The sequence below is a fragment of the Polyodon spathula genome, chromosome 2, assembly GCF_017654505.1.
Source record: "Polyodon spathula isolate WHYD16114869_AA chromosome 2, ASM1765450v1, whole genome shotgun sequence".
NCBI lineage: Eukaryota > Metazoa > Chordata > Actinopteri > Acipenseriformes > Polyodontidae > Polyodon > Polyodon spathula.
In genome coordinates this window covers 92,722,628-92,744,027 of record NC_054535.1, presented here as the reverse complement: position 1 = coordinate 92,744,027, position 21,400 = coordinate 92,722,628, and the positions used below count along the sequence as shown (strand labels likewise).

At 36.0% G+C, this 21,400-nt stretch overlaps 2 protein-coding genes across 2 annotated transcripts in view; one reads left to right on the top strand and one right to left on the bottom strand.

The window, feature by feature from the left end:
* Positions 1-14,940, bottom strand: part of LOC121303896 (galactose-1-phosphate uridylyltransferase-like) — a 67,047-nt gene extending 52,107 nt beyond the window's left edge. The window contains exons 1-6 of the mRNA XM_041234753.1: positions 14,496-14,940; positions 12,435-12,604; positions 12,015-12,090; positions 9,853-9,901; positions 6,119-6,248; positions 4,825-4,881 (exon numbers count right to left, since the gene is read on the bottom strand). Coding sequence (XP_041090687.1) covers positions 4,825-4,881; positions 6,119-6,248; positions 9,853-9,901; positions 12,015-12,090; positions 12,435-12,604; positions 14,496-14,535 — 522 coding nt within the window. The 5' untranslated portion in view covers positions 14,536-14,940. The remainder of the gene's footprint in view (positions 1-4,824; positions 4,882-6,118; positions 6,249-9,852; positions 9,902-12,014; positions 12,091-12,434; positions 12,605-14,495) is intronic.
* Positions 14,941-15,438: 498 nt separating this feature from the next.
* LOC121303887 (sigma non-opioid intracellular receptor 1-like) lies at positions 15,439-20,193 on the top strand. Its single transcript, XM_041234745.1, has 4 exons — positions 15,439-15,811; positions 16,863-17,063; positions 18,726-18,818; positions 19,398-20,193. Exons 1-4 carry the CDS (start codon positions 15,667-15,669, stop codon positions 19,622-19,624), a joined length of 666 nt encoding a protein of 221 aa, XP_041090679.1. The 5' UTR covers positions 15,439-15,666; the 3' UTR covers positions 19,625-20,193.
* The last annotated feature ends 1,207 nt before the right edge of the window (positions 20,194-21,400 follow it).

Genomic DNA, 21,400 nt, shown 5'->3' with positions numbered 1-21,400 from the left:
TCAGGGGAAATGACAATGTTCCAGGGAAATGAGGCCCTGGTACTTGTTATTATTTTTGCCAGTATGAAGATGAAAAAAAAATTGAAGTTGGGAATGAGCGGAAGACAGAAATAATTTAATGGAGATTAAAGGGGAGCAACAGTACAATAGTCTTATTTCATGGACGTCTAGTCTTTGAAAACTCACCACATTTTACAAATATCTAGAAGCCCCAAACTAGAGCAGGGCTTCTAGATATTTGGCAAAACATTCATGTTTACCACTAAACATACCATCAAAGGAAAAAGTAGTACACTCTTTCATAGGAGAAGTAATGGGAAATCCAACGATCGTGACTAGGGACATCACACATTGGCAGTATAAACACGAAGAACTGGATGTGGTTAAAACTCACCACGTTAGGGTCGTAACATATCACCTCCGTGCTAGAGTCATTGTTGGCTAAGAGCAAGGTCTTAAATTGTTGATAAGGCTTTAAAAGCCCTTTCCCCATGTAGCTGTATTTATTTCTGTCTCCTCGTGTCCCAGGCTGCAGTTCCAGTTCTTGGGATGAAAGTCTGCTGCAGCTGCCTAGAGTCAAAATGTTAAAAGGGCGCTTTGGGAAGATGTGTCCTAAAGGCTCTATATAAATACAATTCTGTTGTTGTTGTTGCAAATTTCTTTTTAAACACAACTGGGATTGTAATTTCACATATGTTTAGGTACAGTATGTGTGTATATTTGTAGATTATTTCATTTTACCTTTTTAATCACAATTGTGTTTCAAATTGATTTTTGCAATAATACATATGCAGTACACAAGTGGCAGCCACAGTAATTACTACCAAAGACCATTAAAAAATAAATGGGTGAAACAATAAATTACTCTTGCTTATAATTAAAAAACAAAACATGTTAACCACATGCTAGAAACGTAACTACAAATCAATTTATGGTCAAATATCAATATGTTATTGTTCATCAAACTTCTGGTTTCAGTGTATAATTTAGGCACCCACTGCAGAGCTGTCTGAACAATTCCAGCTTTTCATGTGTGCTTAATTAGACAAACCACACTCTGTGTACAATTAAGGCTCACAGAAAAAACCTAAATGGCTTTAACAGCTCCTCGATGGGAGTCTTAAATTGTTCCCTGGGTTTAAACATCTTGCGGTATTAAAATATAATTTATCAAGGTCTTTACAGCAAAATGCAATTTGCCCCAATTATCTTTTAAACTAATCTCACACAACAAGATGGTTAATTTAAGGACCAAAAAGTGAGATTTTTTTGTCTGTTCTTAATCTTGAAACATTAATATCTTTAATAAAAGGACAATGACTATATATATATTATATATATATATATATATATATATATATATATATATATATATATATATATATATATAATGCAATTAATGATTTTTGTGACAGATCTTTTAAATAGAAAAAAGGGAGGATGGTAATTTTCCAAATAAAAGTCAGCCAGGACACTAGAGGTTGATCATGACTCAACCGTTCCTGCCCGAGCTCCATATGATTTGGTCCCAAGGAAAGATCCAACCCTTGAAAATTTACTTTTGTGCCGGTGTCAAGCCTACCAAAAAAATATTATGATGTATCCTTGATAGATTAAGTGAATAGACATCATTTAAAAGAAATAAACAAGGCTCTGCTTTAACCTGTGAACCAATGAAATTACTGTGCATTACATTATTAAGGATTCAGCAGTGCAAACATGTACTGATCTTACTTGTAAGTTGTGTTACACATCAACTTTATTTCAAATATTGTTGCAAAACTGAATTCATGTAAGCAGATATTGTTGAGTTTTGGGAATATTTTTAAGAGGCTGGTTACATGCGTTATGGATTAACTATTTCCTGTTTGCGTACAATATGATTTTTTCAGATTTGGGGAATGTTTTTTATCTTCTTATCCATTGCTGCAGGTTTACGAGCCAAGCGCTCGTAATGAAGCTGCTGAGTCAATCATTTAAGGAACTTCACATCTTATAATGAAAGTTGTGCTTATGAGTCACATGTTTATATTTTGGATTCAATTGGAAAACAAAAATCGCAATTCTGCAAAAGCAGTAACATTCTAATAAATATGTGCCCATGTTTTTATTTTTCAGTATTCAACAATGCAACTATTTAATGAATTATCCTAGGGTAGGTTTTCTATTAAGTTACTAGCGCTGAAAGGTTCATTTTGCTATAAAAGTCATGTACTCTAACATTCAGTTTCCCTATTAATTGCTGTTGTTTGCTTGTGTTTCCCTTTCAAAATTCTACCTGACGCAGTTACTACGTGCAGTACATTCCACTGAATTACAATATTTTCAAGTCTCCATGTCTGTACAATAACCTTGAGAATCCAGATCACTTAAAAGTCCTCAGTGCATTTCCAGTTCCTACTACAATTGTAAGCCATTAGAAAATTCAGCATGGTTATAATTAACTTCTCCAACCTACAAACAAAGGGCTATTTGCACAATTGATTGGTTTGTATGTTACTGTTTAAAGTTATAGAAAACCTGAATAACAGAGAATGCCTGTATTATAGCATCATCTTTCAAATACTATATCACTGTGCCACCCAGTGGTCTATTTTTTTTTATTTCAACCTTATTTAAAAACATGCTTTTAATGTCCCCATCTGTTCATTCCAGTAGTAATAACAAATGGCTGGTAGCATGGGTAGAACAACAACAACAACAAAAATCCTACAAGAATAACGCTCAAATAAATGTGTGATTTTTTTTTACTCAGAATAGTCCAACTGGGACGTGCAAGTCATTTTCAGTCACTGCCTGTATCCTACACTGTGTAATACTGGGTTAAACTGAGGCAGAAATAAAGGAAGTGACTTAAGCTTAACAAGTGTTAAGTCAGTCTGAATGGAGTTTGCCGTAGGGGTTGAACAACTACTAATTTGACAAAGTTGAACAGATCACCGCTTTAAAAAATAAATAAATAAATCATGTATTTGATCATATCTGGTGATCTATTTGAACTGTGTATGTACAGTTATACAGTTTTAAAATAAATACAGTATTTTGAAACTGCATAAAATGTCGTAAACCATAGCCACGGCCCATCCAGTTAGCACATAGGCCCACCCAAATCTACGCCTATGTGAATGCCAAGGTTAAGTAAATGTATATTTTATTTATTTATTTATTTATTTATTTATTTAAACTGTGCCCCTGAAGGTGAGAGCTGAAATTGGGACAAATAGGCTATAGAGAAAATGTTGCAGGCTTTAGCCAATCAAAGCAAAGTAATCATTGTGACGCAATGTTTGGGTGGGATCTTACACAACGAATCATGTGCAAGCTGAGTTTGATTGTCAGCTTGCGAGGCAGTTGGTTTAGATCTGTTAAGTCCCAGACATTTCCATATTCCAACTTTATTTAAAATGTGCAGTTTTTTAAGCAAACTTGCAGGTTAATTAGTATTTTTTTTTTGAAGCCACAAAAGCAACTGACATATCGTCCTCTTCCTCCGAATCTGCAAATTATTCATTTACATCCACTTCAGCCATGGGAATGGCAACATGTGAAAATAAATGTCAGAAGAGAAAATTACCAAACTGACTGTATAATTAATTTGTTACTTCATCTTTGGGAAAGTCAACCAGGGAGCACTCTAATGAAGATTTGAGAGTAATGTGGAATCATATTTTACTAGATTGTCAACTTTTGCAAATTGAACAGCCGCTTTCAAAATGATACATATGATATGGCCTCACGAAAGCCATGTCTGCATGCTTGCCAACACCGGACACATTCGGCAATAGAGAAAGTCTACTACTGGCATGTACTTGTACGTTGTACAGCGTTAATATAGATGAAGCTGAAGTTTTTAGTCTTTGTTCAACAAATAAAGCGCAAATCGACTGTGGGGAAAAATGACCCAACACTAATTTAAGTTTGAGATGATTGCCACTTGATTATCTTTCCAAATATCCACGCACTTTTAAGGCTCTTTTCCACTATGAACAGGATTAAGACAGCTGTGCTAGCCTCAATGCTGACAAGTCGCTTGAACATGCGCTCTCCTGTCGTTTGAAAGAGACCTGTGCGATTCTCTGGACTATGACTATAATTGCAATATTCAGCAGCAAGCCTTGTCGCCTTACCCTGTTGGTAAGTCATTTGCAAGCTTTCATTTTGTTTAATAATTGCTTAATGCAATATGACTGTGTTCTTGCTGGTTTGGAGACACTGCCCATTTAGCTTTTTAAAGCACATTCACTGTGCATATATATGTAAATGTATTTATGTGTCTACTTCAAACATGGGAAACATTTGACGTATTCAGGGTTTTAATGGATTTAAATCATTTTTGCAAACTATTTCTTGTGATGTCAGACTTTTAGTCTTTGCCCATCCACCCTAAGTTGGGGCCCAATGGTAAATAATCATTACCTGTGTGTCAGGTGAATCATACTCCAGTGCTCTAGCTAAAAGCAGACCTACTGAACACGAAGTGAGTAGGTACTGGGAATCAGCAGTTTATTTATTATTTTACTTTAAAAAGTCTGTAAATTCCAACTTGCACTAGTATTTAAAATGTGAGAGAAATTACAGTGCACAGGCTAATAAGACATTATTTAAATGATAAACTACAGGGTACATCACAAGGATAACAGTCCTCCTAATCTGATTTCCCAGCTCTGCTGCAACCGCAACTGCACTTCGGTTCATCTGAAACAGCACAATGACTTCACAATCACGCGACTGGCAACAGTCACTTTTGTATTTGACCAGTTGACTAATCAACCATTCATTTCTACCCGTTTGTCAAACGCCATCATTACATCCTTGAACACTCACCTGAGAATGAGGGTGTGGATTCGAGCAGCCCATCATGGCCCCTTTATTTTCAAAAATCTGAAAAGAAAGAATATTACAAAATACATATAAATTAGTGAGACCCATTAAGTTGTTTTTTTTGTTTGTTTTTTTTTTTAGTCTGTTTTGAATGGTCAAAACCCAATTTGGTTCAAAAATGTTTTATTTTTCAAAAGTAACTGTTTATTTTTTGTGTGTGTCAAGAAACCAGAATGAAAATCAGATACCCTAAACTAAATTCAACAATTCCTCTGCAGTCCAATGGGAGTGAAGCTTTTCCTTTTAGTACGGAGATGAATGCCCGTGTTCATGCTGGAGTACAAATATTTCAACACATCGGTCAGGAATGTCTGACGTCTAGTGGGCTGAGAGCACATAGGCATCACTCTTGATTGATTAAAGAAAGATGAGATGTAGGGAACAAACCTGACTTACTGCTGTAGTGTCCTGCAGGTTCCAGTAGAGGGAGCTGATGCTCCAGAGAACTGACCATGAAGATCTATTTTAATGATCTGATTAAATACTGCTGCCGTTTCCTGGTAAATAATCATTACCTGTGTGTCAGGTGAATCATACTCCAGTGCTCTAGCTAAAAGCAGACCTACTGAACACGAAGTGAGTAGGTACTGGGAATCAGCAGTTTATTTATTATTTTACTTTAAAAAGTCTGTAAATTCCAACTTGCACTAGTATTTAAAATGTGAGAGAAATTAGAGTGCACAGGCTAATAAGACATTATTTAAATGATAAACTACAGGGTACATCACAAGGATAACAGTCCTCCTAATCTGACTGCAAGGGAATGAGTCAGCGACAGTCAGTGTATTGCTGAGAATGGCATTGTGAGGTTTGTTTATCAAACCTGTCCTGTTATGGTGTGATAATATTACACTTCTCATATAATATTGGTTTGAATTAATTTTTTGGTACCTAAAATGCTGAATTAAATGGCACCAGAGAATCGAGTCCTTTGTATCCACTCTGTACAGCTGGGGCAACAGAGATGTTTGATTTGGTCAATGTGCCTTTAGTCTAATTCTGACTTTATGAACATCAAATCCTTAGTCTCTTTGAAGGGCCACCAGAAAAATTACCAAAGTACCTATGGGTCAATGATGCATTTTTTTTTGGTCCTCTAGCAACCACTAGGCTAAAACCATCAACATTCTTTGTACATAGGCCCCATTTCTAACATAATGAAATGACTTTCAATCACTGACGTCCTTGAGATTAAAAGCTTCATGTACCATTTCCAATTTTAAGCCCTGGCATTTACCTGAACCCACGGGTATGTTGCCCCCAGATCTACCACCAGCTCAGCCCATTTGTCAATGACATTTTTTATCTCAGAGACCTGCATCAGTGGGAGGGTGATATCTGACCAGGGATGGAAGCACATCACTTTACTGAAAAAAAGAAATCAGGTTCAACTGACAGCTGCAAACAGATGTATTCTTTGACTGTAAAATGATAACACTGCTTTTATCCAGGGGAAATACAAAAACACTGTAAACAGTGTAGGTGCAAGCTGGAGCCGATAATTTTTGAAGACTGATGTAGTTTGGGACAGTCTTTGAAATCAGATGTCTCCTAACAGGTTCTTAAAGTTCTTAAGATGGTCTATGGTTATCCTTTAGATTGTGCTGCCATCTTGTGGGAATGCATTGTTAAACCATTTGAGATGTTGGTGTACTTTGGGCCATATTCACAAAGAATTTACCACCTTTAAAGAAAACAAAACATTGATATTAAAACGTAATACTTTTAAATAATGGATTTGCTTTTGACTGTTCCAGTAGCATTATATCTAATTTATTAAATGTTGTACTTTTACCTATTAATAAATATAACTATCAGCTGTGGAAACAACTGTATAAAGCAAAACTCCAACCATCCAACTGGAGGAACAGAGATTTAAATTTCACTGTCACATAAATTCAGAGATAAAATGGTTTAATAATGATAAAGACATGATCAACCAATTCACAGGCCAGACACCCAAATGCATTCTATACCCTGCACAAGAGTATAAATGAAAACTATTGTGGTTATTTTTAAATGTGATTGTGAAAATGATTTTAATTATAAATAATTAATATAATAAATAAAGCCAGTAAAAATAAACTTTGCTTAAAGCTTTTAAAAAATAAATTACACATTGTACAATTAGAGTCAAAGGAGGCTAGATTTGCTTTGAAATTACATCCGGTGTTTAACATGTGGTTACATTTAAGAGAATGTTTTTTTAAAGGGAGTCCTAAAATTGAAAGTGTCAAAAAAAAAAAAAAAAGTTAAACAATAAAATGCCCTTAAGGTGACGATTATTTACTTTTTGAAGTAATATCTCAGATCTCTCTGGTGAACTTTCATGCAATAACAACCCAATTATCCTGTTGTATTTTTTTTTTTTTTTTTTTTTTTTTTAATAAGAAATGTAGATTTTTGACAGGCTACTGAATTGTCAACAAGCCTCCCCCTCCTATTTTAAATTGCAAACTGAATTGCATTGCCACTTCAAAAGATACATGTGAAGTATGTGTCCCTTGAAATATGGCAAATCATTTGATCAAAGAACTGGAACATACTGGCAAAAAGTTGCTTGGAGTAATAACTCACACCTATGCCCTTTGTGCTACTTTAAATCATGTCCATTTTAAATGTTACTATATTCCAAAAACAAATTACTAACAAATATGACGTTGGAAACTTGTCACTGCACTGTATATATGTTGAACAAAATTACATTACATACTGGTGATGTTATTTATAATATGGCCTATAGAAGCCTAGTGATGAAACCAGATGTCTTATACCATTCTGCTACAAGATTTGCCCCTACAGAATTCACCATGTCGACCTTAACAATCTGATGAATTGGCCCTCTTTATATACAAGTCTACTGAAACACTGGTATATGTTAATCTACCGAACCTTAATTGGGTAAACGGCTGCTTATTTGCGTAGTTTACTGGATTACCCTTCTATATTGTATAACTTCAGATTCAATCATTTTATTAAACTTCTTGTTCCCTGGGTATCAACAGTTTTTGTTCGTCTCTCAATTCAGTTTGCAACAGCCATATGAGTTTCAACAAAAATGTACAATTTGAACAGTTCATATCCAAGGTCACGTTAAGCCATAGGGTTGACTCATTGCTGACTGGCACTAAGTTGCTGCTGAGTTTTATGTGTTATGATTGAATGTGTTTTTTGCTCCTTATTTATTGTGTTATATGTTGTTTGCTGTGGTGTTGTGAGCCCCCTACCAGGTCATCATTGTAAATGAGAATTTATTCTCAATTGGCTCATCGGGATAAATAAAGGTTCTGATTGATTGGTTGATGATGTACATGGGACCCCTGACATTTATTCTGTAATAAAAAATAAAAAAAAAACACTGCATATGCTTGTTGCGTGTCAGTGTAAGCAGCAAGTAGCTTACATTTGCTTTAAATGTTTGCTATTACTGTTAGTGGTTCTTATTGCAATTACTCAAATACTTTTTATTTCCGCAGTAAAGGTACTTTCACTAGGAGTTCAGGAGTTGATCTTTAGTTCATGTCAACCTTTACTGCATTGAACTAAACACAACAGCAAATGTTTGGGAGTATAGTTAGCTAGTAATTAGAATTTAACAAACCATATCGATACGCTCTCAAAAAACTACATTTGAAATGGTTATTTTTGTAGACATAAATCTGTTTCTTTCAGAACTAGAAAACAACTGATGTGGAGTACATTTTTTGCCTCTGACTGACTATGGTGACATTGTTTATACAGCATCTACTTCCACTGTCTTAAAAATACTGCATTGAGGTTTATAACCAACCTGGGTTATTCTGTTCATCACTGTGATTCGTATAGATTTGCTGGTCTGACTTCATCATTTTTTATAAGGCTATCCTTGACAAAACCCCAAAATATCTTAATAAAGTGTTAACTACCTCTAATAGTACTTATAATCTTAGATCTCAGACTGTTCAAAGTTTTTCAAACAAAAAATGGACCTCAATGCAGGCAAGACATGTTTTTGTTTGGGCTGGTGATCCTAAATTGTTTCATGTAATTTAATTGACTAGTTTTTATTGGTTGTGCTCATTTGAATGTGTGTGTATGTGGTTTTTTAAGCTAAATCAGCCAAAGTGTCTTAATGTTAGTAAGCAACAGCACAATCTAGTGCTCAGCTGTGTATTACCAGCAAAAATAAAGGAAATGTGTTTCCTAAGTGGCAGATCACAAGACGGCACTGGCTCTTACTTCTAGAAAGACACAGGCTGACAACATATATCTATGGCAGGAAAGTAGAACTAAACAGGGAGCTGACAATAGTTGACACTAAGTTAGCGGGTGATTTGGTATCTAAGAAAAAAAACAGTCTCAACAGTGATGTTTGTTTAGGAGACTTCAGCAGATTTCCAACAACTTTCATGAAGAAAGTCACAAATCTTTCAGATTCAACACATCAAATCTACGCCACCCTCGCTGCCCTATGCCATGACTATATTTTGACAGGTGGTTTTTCATGTTTCAAGTACATTTTGAATAAGAAAACCTTTTTTACACTGAATGAAATAAATGAAACCTACGACATTATGACGTTCTGGTGACTACATGATTTGGGCTAAGACATTTCAGATAATGGCCAGCAATAAGACTATCCTTCTGAATATCAATATCTCAAGACCCTGCCAAAAAATCATGTAACTAAAATTAGCAGTAAGTCGCAGAGGGTTGGGGGAGCTACTGGGTCAAAACTTCTAAAACTTGTTGCACAAAACAGGTTTCACAATGAGGTATCCAGCTAAAAATACATTAAGAAATCATGTAAAAAAATGTACACCAAAAAAATCAATCTCTAACATACAATAACAGTTATTATTTTGCAGTCTCAAAGAGATGAAAGCCATTGTCAAGATCAGAAATAATAATGGTATTCCTCCTCTATGTTATTTAACTTATAAACACAAATGTAATTAGGATTGCTAATTTAATTAATTCATTTCTTATTACCATACACCCTTGGCTGCTTTCATTTGAAACAGTGAATGGTCGCCAACTCCTAAAAGAGAAAAAAATGATTCAGAAAAAACATATTTGAGTTAATGGCTACTTAACAGATTGTCATCTGCTTGCACAAACTATCAAACTAGAAATATGAGTTTTTGTTAACAAAAACAAAGCATCCCAGCAAGCACAATTTAAGAGAATTTGTCGTATCAAAGAGAATGGTTTGGAGGGATGAAAAGAAGGAAATATGAAAAAGATTGAATCGTTAATATATTCAGAGGTTAAAAACAATGTGGCACTGAAACACTTAGTCTTCAAAAGGACTCCAACTGTACTAGAACTTTGCGAGAATCACAGAATACGGTGTACAAACTTCATATACCCTTTGTCAAAGGTCTGTATCATTGATTTGGCCAGAGTTTAAACCAATGTGGCAGTAAAATAGTTCCATTTTACTGGGCACCACAGGTAATGGAACTGAAGTAAGAAAATAAAAGAATACCAGACATTAAGACAATAAATCAAAGTGTTCTTTCTCTATTCAGCTGTACCTTCAAAAGCCCCATGGCCTCAAGCCATATTGGTCAGAGATCAATTTAATTGTCAGCAACACATGTAACATCACAGGTTTATGTAATCCTGCAAATTTCAAATCAATATGTCAAATGTTTCTGAGATACAACCTTTTGTCACAGTGGAGGCAGCAGCTTTGCAAAAAAAAAACTATTTTAAAAAGGGTTAATTGTTCTTGTACTTGACCTATACATTTACAGAATATCCTCTGTGTAATGAGTAGGCGATATTTTGAAGCGTATACCCCAATATGGTGGCCATCTTAGGTCATTTTGCCCGCATAGTGTCCACAACACTGAAAATATTAAATTGTCATCTTAAAGGCTTAATGAGATATCAGCAGTAGTAGGTGTGACAGTGGATTGCTGACCCCATACAAACTCCCATTACCGAGGTGCTTATTAAACTGAATATGTGACTGTATGTGCTACACGATATATTACTCAAAATAGACTGTAAAATGCATGGTGGATATACACTGCTTCTCCTCTTTCTTTTGGACCTGTCTACACAAATGGATTTAGCATTGCTCTGGGCGGGACAGGGAATTCCTTGATTACTCTAGAAGGCTAAATGAATGTTGCATTTACTTGTGGGTCAAGTCCACCCAACAATGTTGCACTTGGGGACCTGCCAAATCTGTTTTTGTTATAACATTTTACACTAAATGCAAATTCTCCCTAGGTCACCATTATAAACATGAATATATTTAAAGCTGGTTCCAACAAAAAGAAAGGATTTCACTTTTGATTTGACCTTGTTAACAATTTATTCCGTGATCCAAAAATGATCGTTGTTTATCTAGGATAATTTAGCTGCACACATTACATCCAGAACAAAAAATATCAAAACTATAATAAAATGCTCTCACATCTTTTTATATCAAATCGTCCGCAGGAGACCGACTTTATGGACAATAATACATCTTGTTGTGAGAACATTAAAAAGAAATAGAGTTGTGTAATGAGTTCTGGGTATAATAGAGATACTAAAAGCAGTTGGAGATTGACTAACATTTCTACTTCCCCTACCAAAATCCAATTGCTACAATTTGAAAAATTAGAGATGGTGATTACCTAAGTATAGCAAAAACAGAGAACATTCACTGGATAGTCATTATACCGACCTTCTCATCTTATGTAATAAGCCTACCATTTGATTACTACATTTCCATGTATACAATAATACAATGCAATTGACAAGCAGGGTACTCTTGAGACAACAAACTGGAACCCTCTTTTAACAAATCACTCCAACAGTATAATTTAACAAAACTCGTTATATTGAAGATAAGTGAAGACATTAGGTGTATGTATTTACAGAAGGACATACAAACAGACAGACACAGGGATGCATATCCTTTCCAAAGGAGAAGTAGAGGCGATATACTGTACATACTTTTAGAGTTTTGCGTATAGCACAATAACTGCTTGGTTAAGGACCTTCTTTGCAGTTAAAAAGTATATAAAATATCTGCTTATGGCAGGCTATAATTCTAATTATCCATCAGTCATTGACAAAAGTTAACTAATTCCAGTAATCTCTCAAAAAATAAAACATAATATAATAATACAGAAACAACAATGACCCACCTGGCTCAGGAGCATCTGGCTGCAGTGCAGGGAAGTCATTATCAAACAGAAAAGTACTGTCATATTCTGGGTTTACCTTAGAATAAAAGATGAAAGCCACTCAAATAAGAAATGGTTTTGCAATTCTGAAGAAAGAACAGTTAGAGTAAACATAATTTAAGATCTCAGTTAAGATCAATGACTAAGATTTAGTTTTTAAATTATAATGTTTCTGTCTTTATAGGTTACTATAACGACTTGACAATCAAAGAGCACATGAATAGCTTTCTCAGATGATCAAGTAGGCTGCAAAAATAATTACTTGGCCACTAACAACAAAAGAATTAATCTAACCACCAACACACAAGTATGTGGCTCCATATCAAGCACCTTCTGTATACCCAGCCCTACTGAAGGCATGATTAGTTGAGTCTACTGTACCATCCCATTTGCCCTTGTGGCTCCAGGACAGAGTGGGTTAGAGAGATCATGTCGGGGGACATATTCTTCTGAGGGCTTCTCTACTTGACCCTTCCAGGGTCTTTTCATCCGGTGAGCTGAGACAAGGACCCACATATCCCTCAGGGGGTTATAGCGAATGTGCTGGTGCTCTGCAAATAGGTAGAGGAATACATTGTTGGAAAAAAAAGAAAGACACCTGCTACCTGTGCCACCACTGGCACCACTGATTAAACGTAACAATTGTTTTGGAAAGATTGCGTGACCATTCGTCAATGGCCTCTAGTCTAATTCCTGTAAAGAATATGGGGTTGGAAACTTCCACAACGTCTTGTCCATTGGATTTGACACTGACTTGAAACAGGGAAAAACTTTTAGTTATTATATAAACTCTCACTGAGTTTATATTATTATTTAGTTTATAGTATTATTTATAGTATTATTTAGTTTCTCAGAGACGTCGGGTTTAGTGGCCAAGAGTTGCGTCGCACAGTGAAGAACTTATCTGAAGCAGCAGAAAGGAGCAGCAACTGGCTGTGGTTGAGACGAAAAGATTCTGGATGGTGATCTCAAGCACAATAGAAACAAAGCAACGCTGATGTACAGGTAAGTAAGCTGGGCTGAGCTGAGTGGGGGATGGAGGGGGGTGATGCTGGGATGCCAGAATCACTGTTGAGCCCTCTTGAGGTGTTGTGGGCTAGTCAACAAAACACCAAGGATGGAAAGTGCCCAATTGAAGATCCAATCCAGATCTTCAATCCAGACGGTTGTCATGCTGATGCGCTGGGGAGACCCCACTGGGTTGATCCCCGGAGCCAGCATCACAGCCATTGTGTATGCTGATGCGCTTGGGGGGGGGGGGCAAAATGAGCTGATCCCTGGAGCCACGTTTACACTTCAGCAATCAACACCAGATAGAAGGATATCTACATCATCAGATGGATAACAACGCAAATGGATGGAGATGCAGATGGATCACATTAGTTTACTGCAAAGCTACATCTTAGTTGGTGCTTATCTTAGCGAGAGCCAAGTTCAAATCATCATGAAGTTCAACATCTACTCTCATGTAATGGAAAGCTTTCCTAAATTACACAGGAATGGTTTAAACTGTTCCAACAGTAGATTAAACAAAATTGTATAAACATGCTACATTTTTATTACTGGATATAAGTATGTAGGTGTGTACATATATCAGAAAAAACTTTTCATTCAATTGGAACGAGACCTGTCTACATTTTTAAGCACAGGTTATATTGGTAGTATCAGATATTGGGGACAGGTGCCTCCATTACACCCGTTTGTATGTAACACACATATTTTTACATGTACCTTGAAAACGCAAATTTGTCATTTAATATACTGTATCATGATTTGTTAACCTAATGACATATTGGTCTTAAATGGCACTCACAACAACTATCCTAAACTAGTTTGCATGGCCATTTCTTATGTTATACAATACTATACATATTGTTGCTATACATTGTCACCACCTTATTCGTCATACTGATTATTTTAATGTTGGGAAAATGTGTTACTGACATACTGGTACGTATTTGTTCCTGAATCATGGTTAATTTTTTTTTTTTTTTTTTTTTGCAGACCAACCCGTACAATCAATGTTTTGTTTCGTCAACTTCCACATTTTAGTCAAGGTACTGGGTGCGTTCACGGAGTCATTCTACACAGATTATGTGCAGAACCTGACCAATGGAGCCAACGACCTTCCAAGAATGATCTCCGTGAACTCATCCACTTGTATTTATTTACTTCCCAGCATTCCGAGTACACACACACATCACGAGTTTTACAAAAACAAACGTATACATAATATAAGACTGTAACCCATAACAGAAAAAAAAAACCACAACGGAAAAAAAAAATTATTTGCCCATTGCTGATTATTGTGGTGGGTGTCACTAATTTCTCGAGAAACATTCAAAGAACCTTAACGCAACAATTTAACGCAAGCACTTCCTTGTTGTACTGGTTTAATGTAAATTAAGGAATTTAGCGTAAATAAATAAAAAAAAGACGTACCTGTTTGATCAAAACTTGGTGTTTGTTTATTGCCGTCCATGTCTTGGCGGTAGACAAACTTGTCTTCTAAAGACTAGATAAAAGTTGCTCATAAAACGTATTTCTCTCGTTAATAGCAATTTGAAGCCCAGTAAAACACGACTGCTAGACTAGTTTGGTTATCCTGTCGGCGTGCAGGAAGTCACTTGAACCACTTTTTGTAGTGTGCAAAGGTTCTGGTAGAACTGCTAATTATGTTACAGTAAACAAGTGGGGCTTTGCAGGTGGATTGAGATGCACTCTAAAAAATTAGCCAATACAATAAATACGACGGTTCTAAAACCATTTTACAGCACCAGAGAATCCACTTATATTGCTGTAAAATGCCCTAAAAGGCTCCAAATGTAATTTACGGTACAATGAATAGGCAATGAAAAAAACTACTGATGTCAAGGTACCAGATTAGTGAAGCTACCAAACCATTATATAACACAGAGTGTAATGCTAAGCTATAATGGTACTAAAAAGGTATGGAATTAAATAATACATTTTAATACAATACAATTTCAACTTATTATGCGCACAACTGTCCTCATTTGATTCTTATAAAACACCGTCACTACTGCTTGTATAAGAAATGTAACATTACTGGGTACAGTTTCAGATACTTCTTCAAAAAACAAACAAAAACAAAAAAAAACATTGTAAACGATTGATAGTAAACTTTGTCACTCCTAATGTAATATAACCTATAGATTTAAAGGGGGAGGGGGGTCTCTACAGCTAGATCTACATTTGGGGAATGTTAGCAAACTGGACTGTCAACAAGAGGTTTTGGGATAAACTACATTATGAAGTCAAACGTGGAACAGTGCAGTTTTTAAGCATTTGAGCTAAAGCTGTTTCAACTTCGGGAAATAATTTGTTTGGCCTTCCAACCAGGAAGGAAAGTTGTCGCATCAGGTTCAGGGCGCTACCATTGAAAGAACCTTCACACGAGCTCCCCGCTATTGGTGGTTTTAGAAATCAGTCTTGAATCATGCTTCAGCGCCAGTCGGCGTGTAGAGGGTTACTGAAATATTGCTCAATGTTTAGACTGAAGAAGTAGGCTTTTGTGATACTTAAAGGGTTTATACTTTTGATTAATTACCGCTCCCTCGCTGTTTACACGTGACTTGTCTTAGTTGCAGCCATGACTTTTATTTCAAAAGTGTTAAAACTCGTGGTGGTGCTCGGAGTGCTGACATTGCTTGTTCTGTACATGCAGTACTGGTTGGGGAACAAACAGTATGTGTTCAACAAGGACGATGTTGCAAAGCTGGCCAAGCAGTATGCAGGCAAGTATTTAATTAACACGTTTAGATTATGGGCTAATTTTAATATGGTCGGCATTTAAATAACACAGAAACTTAACACAGTTTTTAACACGGTGTTGAGTGGTAGCCTAATCTCACAATGTTTAGTTTTTCAAACCAAGTTATAACAGTACTGTATCACATTTTTGCTACAGTGGAAAATGACGTCTCTGTACAAAGTGGCAGTAGTGGTGCAACTAAGTTTTGTCAGTTAGGACAATGCTAAACAAGTCGACTATTAAAATCTGTTAACATTAAGTAAAGTGGCAATCTGTGTTTCAGTTTAAAAGATTTAATCGTTTTAATTCTGTCAAAATTTAAATGTGTTTCCCAACACAGGCGATGTACACAGCAGATCGTAACTACTTAAATAAAGTCAGATAAAAACAATTTTAAAAAATCAGTTGTGCATTTTATGATTGTTTTGACCTTTCAATTCAATACTTGCTGGCAGAAGTGAAAGTGAAACCAAGATCTCCTTTGTGAAACCAAGATGTGAAAAAAAAATTAAATGTGTATAAACTGACTGAAAACATTTGTTGGGGCTTTCTGTTCTTTTTAGTACTTAAAAAAATAAATAAATAAGGACCCATATCGTGTCCACGCACACAATACCGGATGATAACGATAATTGCTTCGGTTTTGCACCGGTTTTCACCAGACTATTATCAGTTAAAGTAAACGTACATAGCTTTTTTTTTTTTTTTTTCTTCTAGTCATTAAAGGGTCTGCTGCAAGAGCCCTTGGGGGAAACATGTGCACGCTGCTGTTGTATTCAGATGCTGTACTGAATTGTTTCCGACTTCAATCAATATGATAATTAGCTGAGTAGTCGTTGCAGTCCATCAGAGTCAGGTATCACTGCTAAATACTGTGATTTAAAATGATCGATAAATGCTTACTTGTGCTTTGGGTTGTATGCACTGCTTTATAAATGAGCACAACCTTATAATTGAATCAGTTTTCAGTGGAAGTGGCCAGGTCTTTTATGAGCCCCCATTTAATTCACTCCAAAATTTCCGTATTTTAATAGGACTGGATCATGAGATGGCTTTCTCCAAAGTTGTGGTGGAGTTGAGGAAGAAGTATCCTGGCCATATACTTCCAGATGAGGACCTGCAATGGGTATTTGTAAATGCTGGTGGTTGGATGGGCTCCATGTGTCTGCTCCATGCTTCCCTCACAGAATACGTCTTGCTTTTTGGAACTGCAGTGGACACTGGCGGTCATTCAGGTAGGGCTGCCAGAGGCTGCTTCTCAAACAGATTTATTAATGGCCGGGTTCCCCAAGAGCTGACAAAATATCTGGTCTCTAGAATAAAGCAGAAGCGCTCCTTATATGGCCCTTTCTGGATTATATTGGGTTCAAATAATAGTGCTCTTTGCATTTATTTTAATAATATGATTTTGTTTTGGCATTCCCACTTAAGACATTGATTTTAAAACATGGGGAAGATCACTTGTGTTTTATAAATTTAAAATGGGTTAAAAGGACCAATGTGTAAATTGATAAATAGATATTTAAAAATTATATACATAATACTGGTTGGGGAAAACTTGATTACTATGTCAGACTGCAGAACTGTTTACAGTAAATTGAGGGTTTTCTACATTTTTAAACAAATTATCCTTAAATATTTTTCTGTAACATTTTGTTCATTTAGGAAAATGCATCTGTTTACAAGTTTTTTTCCTGTTGTAGAAAATCGCAAATTTAGAATGTAAAAATGTACACTGCTGTGCAAAAGTCTTAGACACATTCAGGAGTTATTAAGAAGTAGAAGGTGTAAGGCATCACCAAGACCCTGCCTAGATCAGGGCGTCCCTCCAAACTGGATGACAAAGCAAGAAGGAGACTGATCAGTGAGGCTACCAAGAGGCCAATGGCAACTTTGCAAGAGCTACAGGCATTTATGGCCAAGACTGGTCAAAGTGTGTGTGTAACAACAATATCCCAAGCACTCCACAAATCTGGCCTGTATGGTAGGGTGGCAAGAAGGAAGCCATTACTCAAGAAAGCCCACCTTGAATCCGTTTGAAGTATGCAAAAAAACACCTAGATTTTGTAGCCATGTGGCATAAAGTTTTGTGGGCTGACGAAACTAAAATGGAACTTTTTGGCCTATTGCAAAGAATTATGTTTGGCGCAAACCCAACACAGTGCATCACCCAAAGAACACTATCCCTACTGTGAAGCATGGTGGTGGCAGCATCATATTATGGGGATGTTTCTCCTCGTCAGGGACTAGGGCACTTGTCAGGATAGAAGGGAAAATGAATGGTGCAAAGTACAGAGAGGTCCTTGAGGAAAACCTGCTGCCCTCTGCAAGAAAGCTGAAACTGGGACGGAAGTTCACCTTTCAGCATGACAACGACCCAAAACACACAGCGAAAGCTACACTGGTAAATGTCCTTGAGTGGCCTAGTCAGAGCTGCGACCTAAATCCAATTGAAAATTTGTGGCGTGACTTGAAGATTGCTGTCTATCAACGCTCCGCAAGGTACTTGATAGAGCTTAAACAGTTTTGTAAAGAAGATTGGTCAAGGTGTACAATGTTGGTAGAGACCTGTCCCAACACACTCACAGCTGTAATTGCTGCCAAAGGTGCGTCCACCAAGTATTAACTCAGAGGGGTGGAGACTTATCCAATTATGATCTTTCAGTTTTATATTTTTAAAATGTAATTTTTTCCTCAATAAAAACTTTTTCCCCTTAACAGTGTGGAGTATGGTTTGTAGATAAGTGGGAAAAAAAAACCTCATTTAAATGCATGAAACACTGAGGCACTGACACAACAAAATGTGAAAAAAGTTCAAGTGGTGTAGACTTTCTATAGGCGCTGTATATTGGGGAAAAATACATGACTTACAAATTAATGAGGTCATTAATTTCCAGGTCGCTACTGGGCTGAAATCTCTGACACCATTATCTCTGGTACTTTCAGACAGTGGAAAGAGGGGACGACAAAAAGTGAAGTTTATTATCCAGGTAAGTGTTATGATAACACTTTAATTCATATGAGTTTCATGGGGTTGCATAAGAGTAACATCTGAATATTTTTTTTGTTATTTTTGTAAGTTTTTTTTTTTTTTTTTAGTCCTAAAGATAATTTTTAAAATGCACAATGAATTCAAGTGGATCACCACTGGAACAACAGGAAATGCATTGGAATTCACAGGAATTTACAAACACTATTTTAATGTGTTTTTATTGAGAGGTGCTGGACCTGTGAAGTCAGGTTGCAGGAACGTACCTGCTGAGTGTATTCAGAGTAAGTTTCTGTGACAGACATTCTGCATGAGAGCACATCTACAGTAATAATAAAAATAATAATTTTAATTAATTCAAAACTAGCTTTCAAGTAGGAGTTATCCAGACAAGGTTTTACACCAGTGTTAAAGTCCATAAAGGGGTGGAACTGCACATAAGTAAATGCTTATGACTGGCAAACTGCATAAAACATACAATAATATACACAAGTGAACATGAGTTTTGAAGACTTAGTGAGCCAGAAGCAGGGATGCTCAGCAGAATCTCATGCTATTGAATTCCTTTTTGTCCCTACAGGTGATACTGTTGTTCATGCAGTAGGTAAAGCTACATCAGTCCAGTGGAGTGCTGGTACCTGGATGGTGGAATATGGCCGAGGATTCATTCCTTCCACATTAGGATTTGCACTAGCTGATACAGTCTTTAGCACTCAGGACTTCCTCACTTTGTTTTACACGGTTCGGGTTTATGTGAAAGGAGTGCTGCTACAAGCGAATACATTGCTAACTGAGACTCTGTGGTAAAATTAAGTTTCTAGCAGACAGTGGTTTGCAATGTGTATGATAACTACTGGTATTCTTGGGATCTGCGCATTTTGTAGACAAACATGGGCAGTCTGATTGTTTTCAAGGGTAGTATGATGAACACCCTACTCTGCCAAACGATACATTTAAATACAAATTAAGAATGTTTACAGCTTCATTTTTTAAAATTTGAAGTTTTAGTTAATTTAGTTATTCAATTAAAAATGTTGAATGTGGAATATCTGGCATATCCAAAACATAAAACTGGGTGAACTCAGTTCAGTTATAAGTTGTGTATGTGGAAATATTTACTGTGTATTTTCATCTAACATTTATACTTTGGCCATGCAACATACTTTATGTTCTGGACCCTGAGCATTTCTGGGTTGCTTTAATAACATAACTGGTAACATTTTTACTAATTTTAATCAATGTATTTTTGTCTCTATTAGTATATGTTAAAGTATTACTTCCCAGTAACAGTTTGAAAGATGATTGAATAATGCATCAGACTTGTTCTACATAAATCAAAATTGTAATGTTTTGCAAATAAAGTGATGCTAATAAAATATTTGTATTACTTCCAGTGGGTAGTGCATTAATGTGGTTTTACTTCTGGCTTCCTGGGTTAAGATTTAGAAACAAATTAAATCTGTATCATGGTGTTAAATAACAATTCACACAATTCTTCATTCAGTGTGCATGGAAACTAACCCACGAGAAGGGTTGCTCTGGGATGGTCCTTTAGCAATGTGGGAAATCCCAACGGCAGCGCAGTTATCCCTAAGTTCCTCTCATACATATTTAGAATTATAACACTAAACACACAGTAATTATAGGTTTAGAGGAAAGTTTATTATGAAATATGTTGGCTTTCAACAAATATGTTACGGGGAAAAAACACAAAACATTAGTGGTGCTCATCTGATGAACCCTGAAATTACCGCAGACCTTGAAAATGTCTAGCAAGGGTAGATGGCTAGATAGACAGGAAGCATCTATGTATGGTCTTGTACGGTAAAGATGGTCACTTTCATAAGCCCTGTGTATATTTTCAAGTGTATATTAAAATCAAATCCCCCTGGATTTTAAGCACAGTTTCATCAATCTGATCAATTACTCAAGGGGAAAAAAAAAAAAATGTTTAAAATTTGTCAAGGCACTGCAATGGGCTGCCTTATTCCAATAGAAACATTGGTGCAGTTACTGCCAGCACTAAAACTGCAATAACCATGAAATATGGAGCGAAAGTAAAAGGTTAACTCTTTAATTAAGAAATTGTATGGGGGGCAGGGAAGGTTGCAGCTTTTCTGAAATGTGTTCCCTTTTTTCTGTCCTGTCAAATTTAAAGGAACGCTAAAATGAAAATAGTTGATTATGGCACTGTTTTGAAGTATACACATGTCCACTGAGCCAAATCATTTTTAGGCGGTCAGGACATGTTTATATGTGACAAGCTGGATAACTGAAATAAACTTACTGGCAAAAGCCGACATGTAAACCAATCATATTATTTTGTCTGCATGTTACAAATGTTACAAACCCTGTTTTCTAAAACCCCACTACAGACTGCAAAATATTTAAATATCTTAGAAAATAATAATACACACCCTCAAAGATTACTCAAGTGTAGTACTCTTTTTATGGGCTGGCTTTAATGCAAAAAAAAAAAAAAAAAAAAAAAACTAGTTTATTTCAACAATACCTATGTGTCACCCCATATTAATTTATATTAATTTCCAAATCTAAACTAAACTCAAAACTAAAGCAAGTATG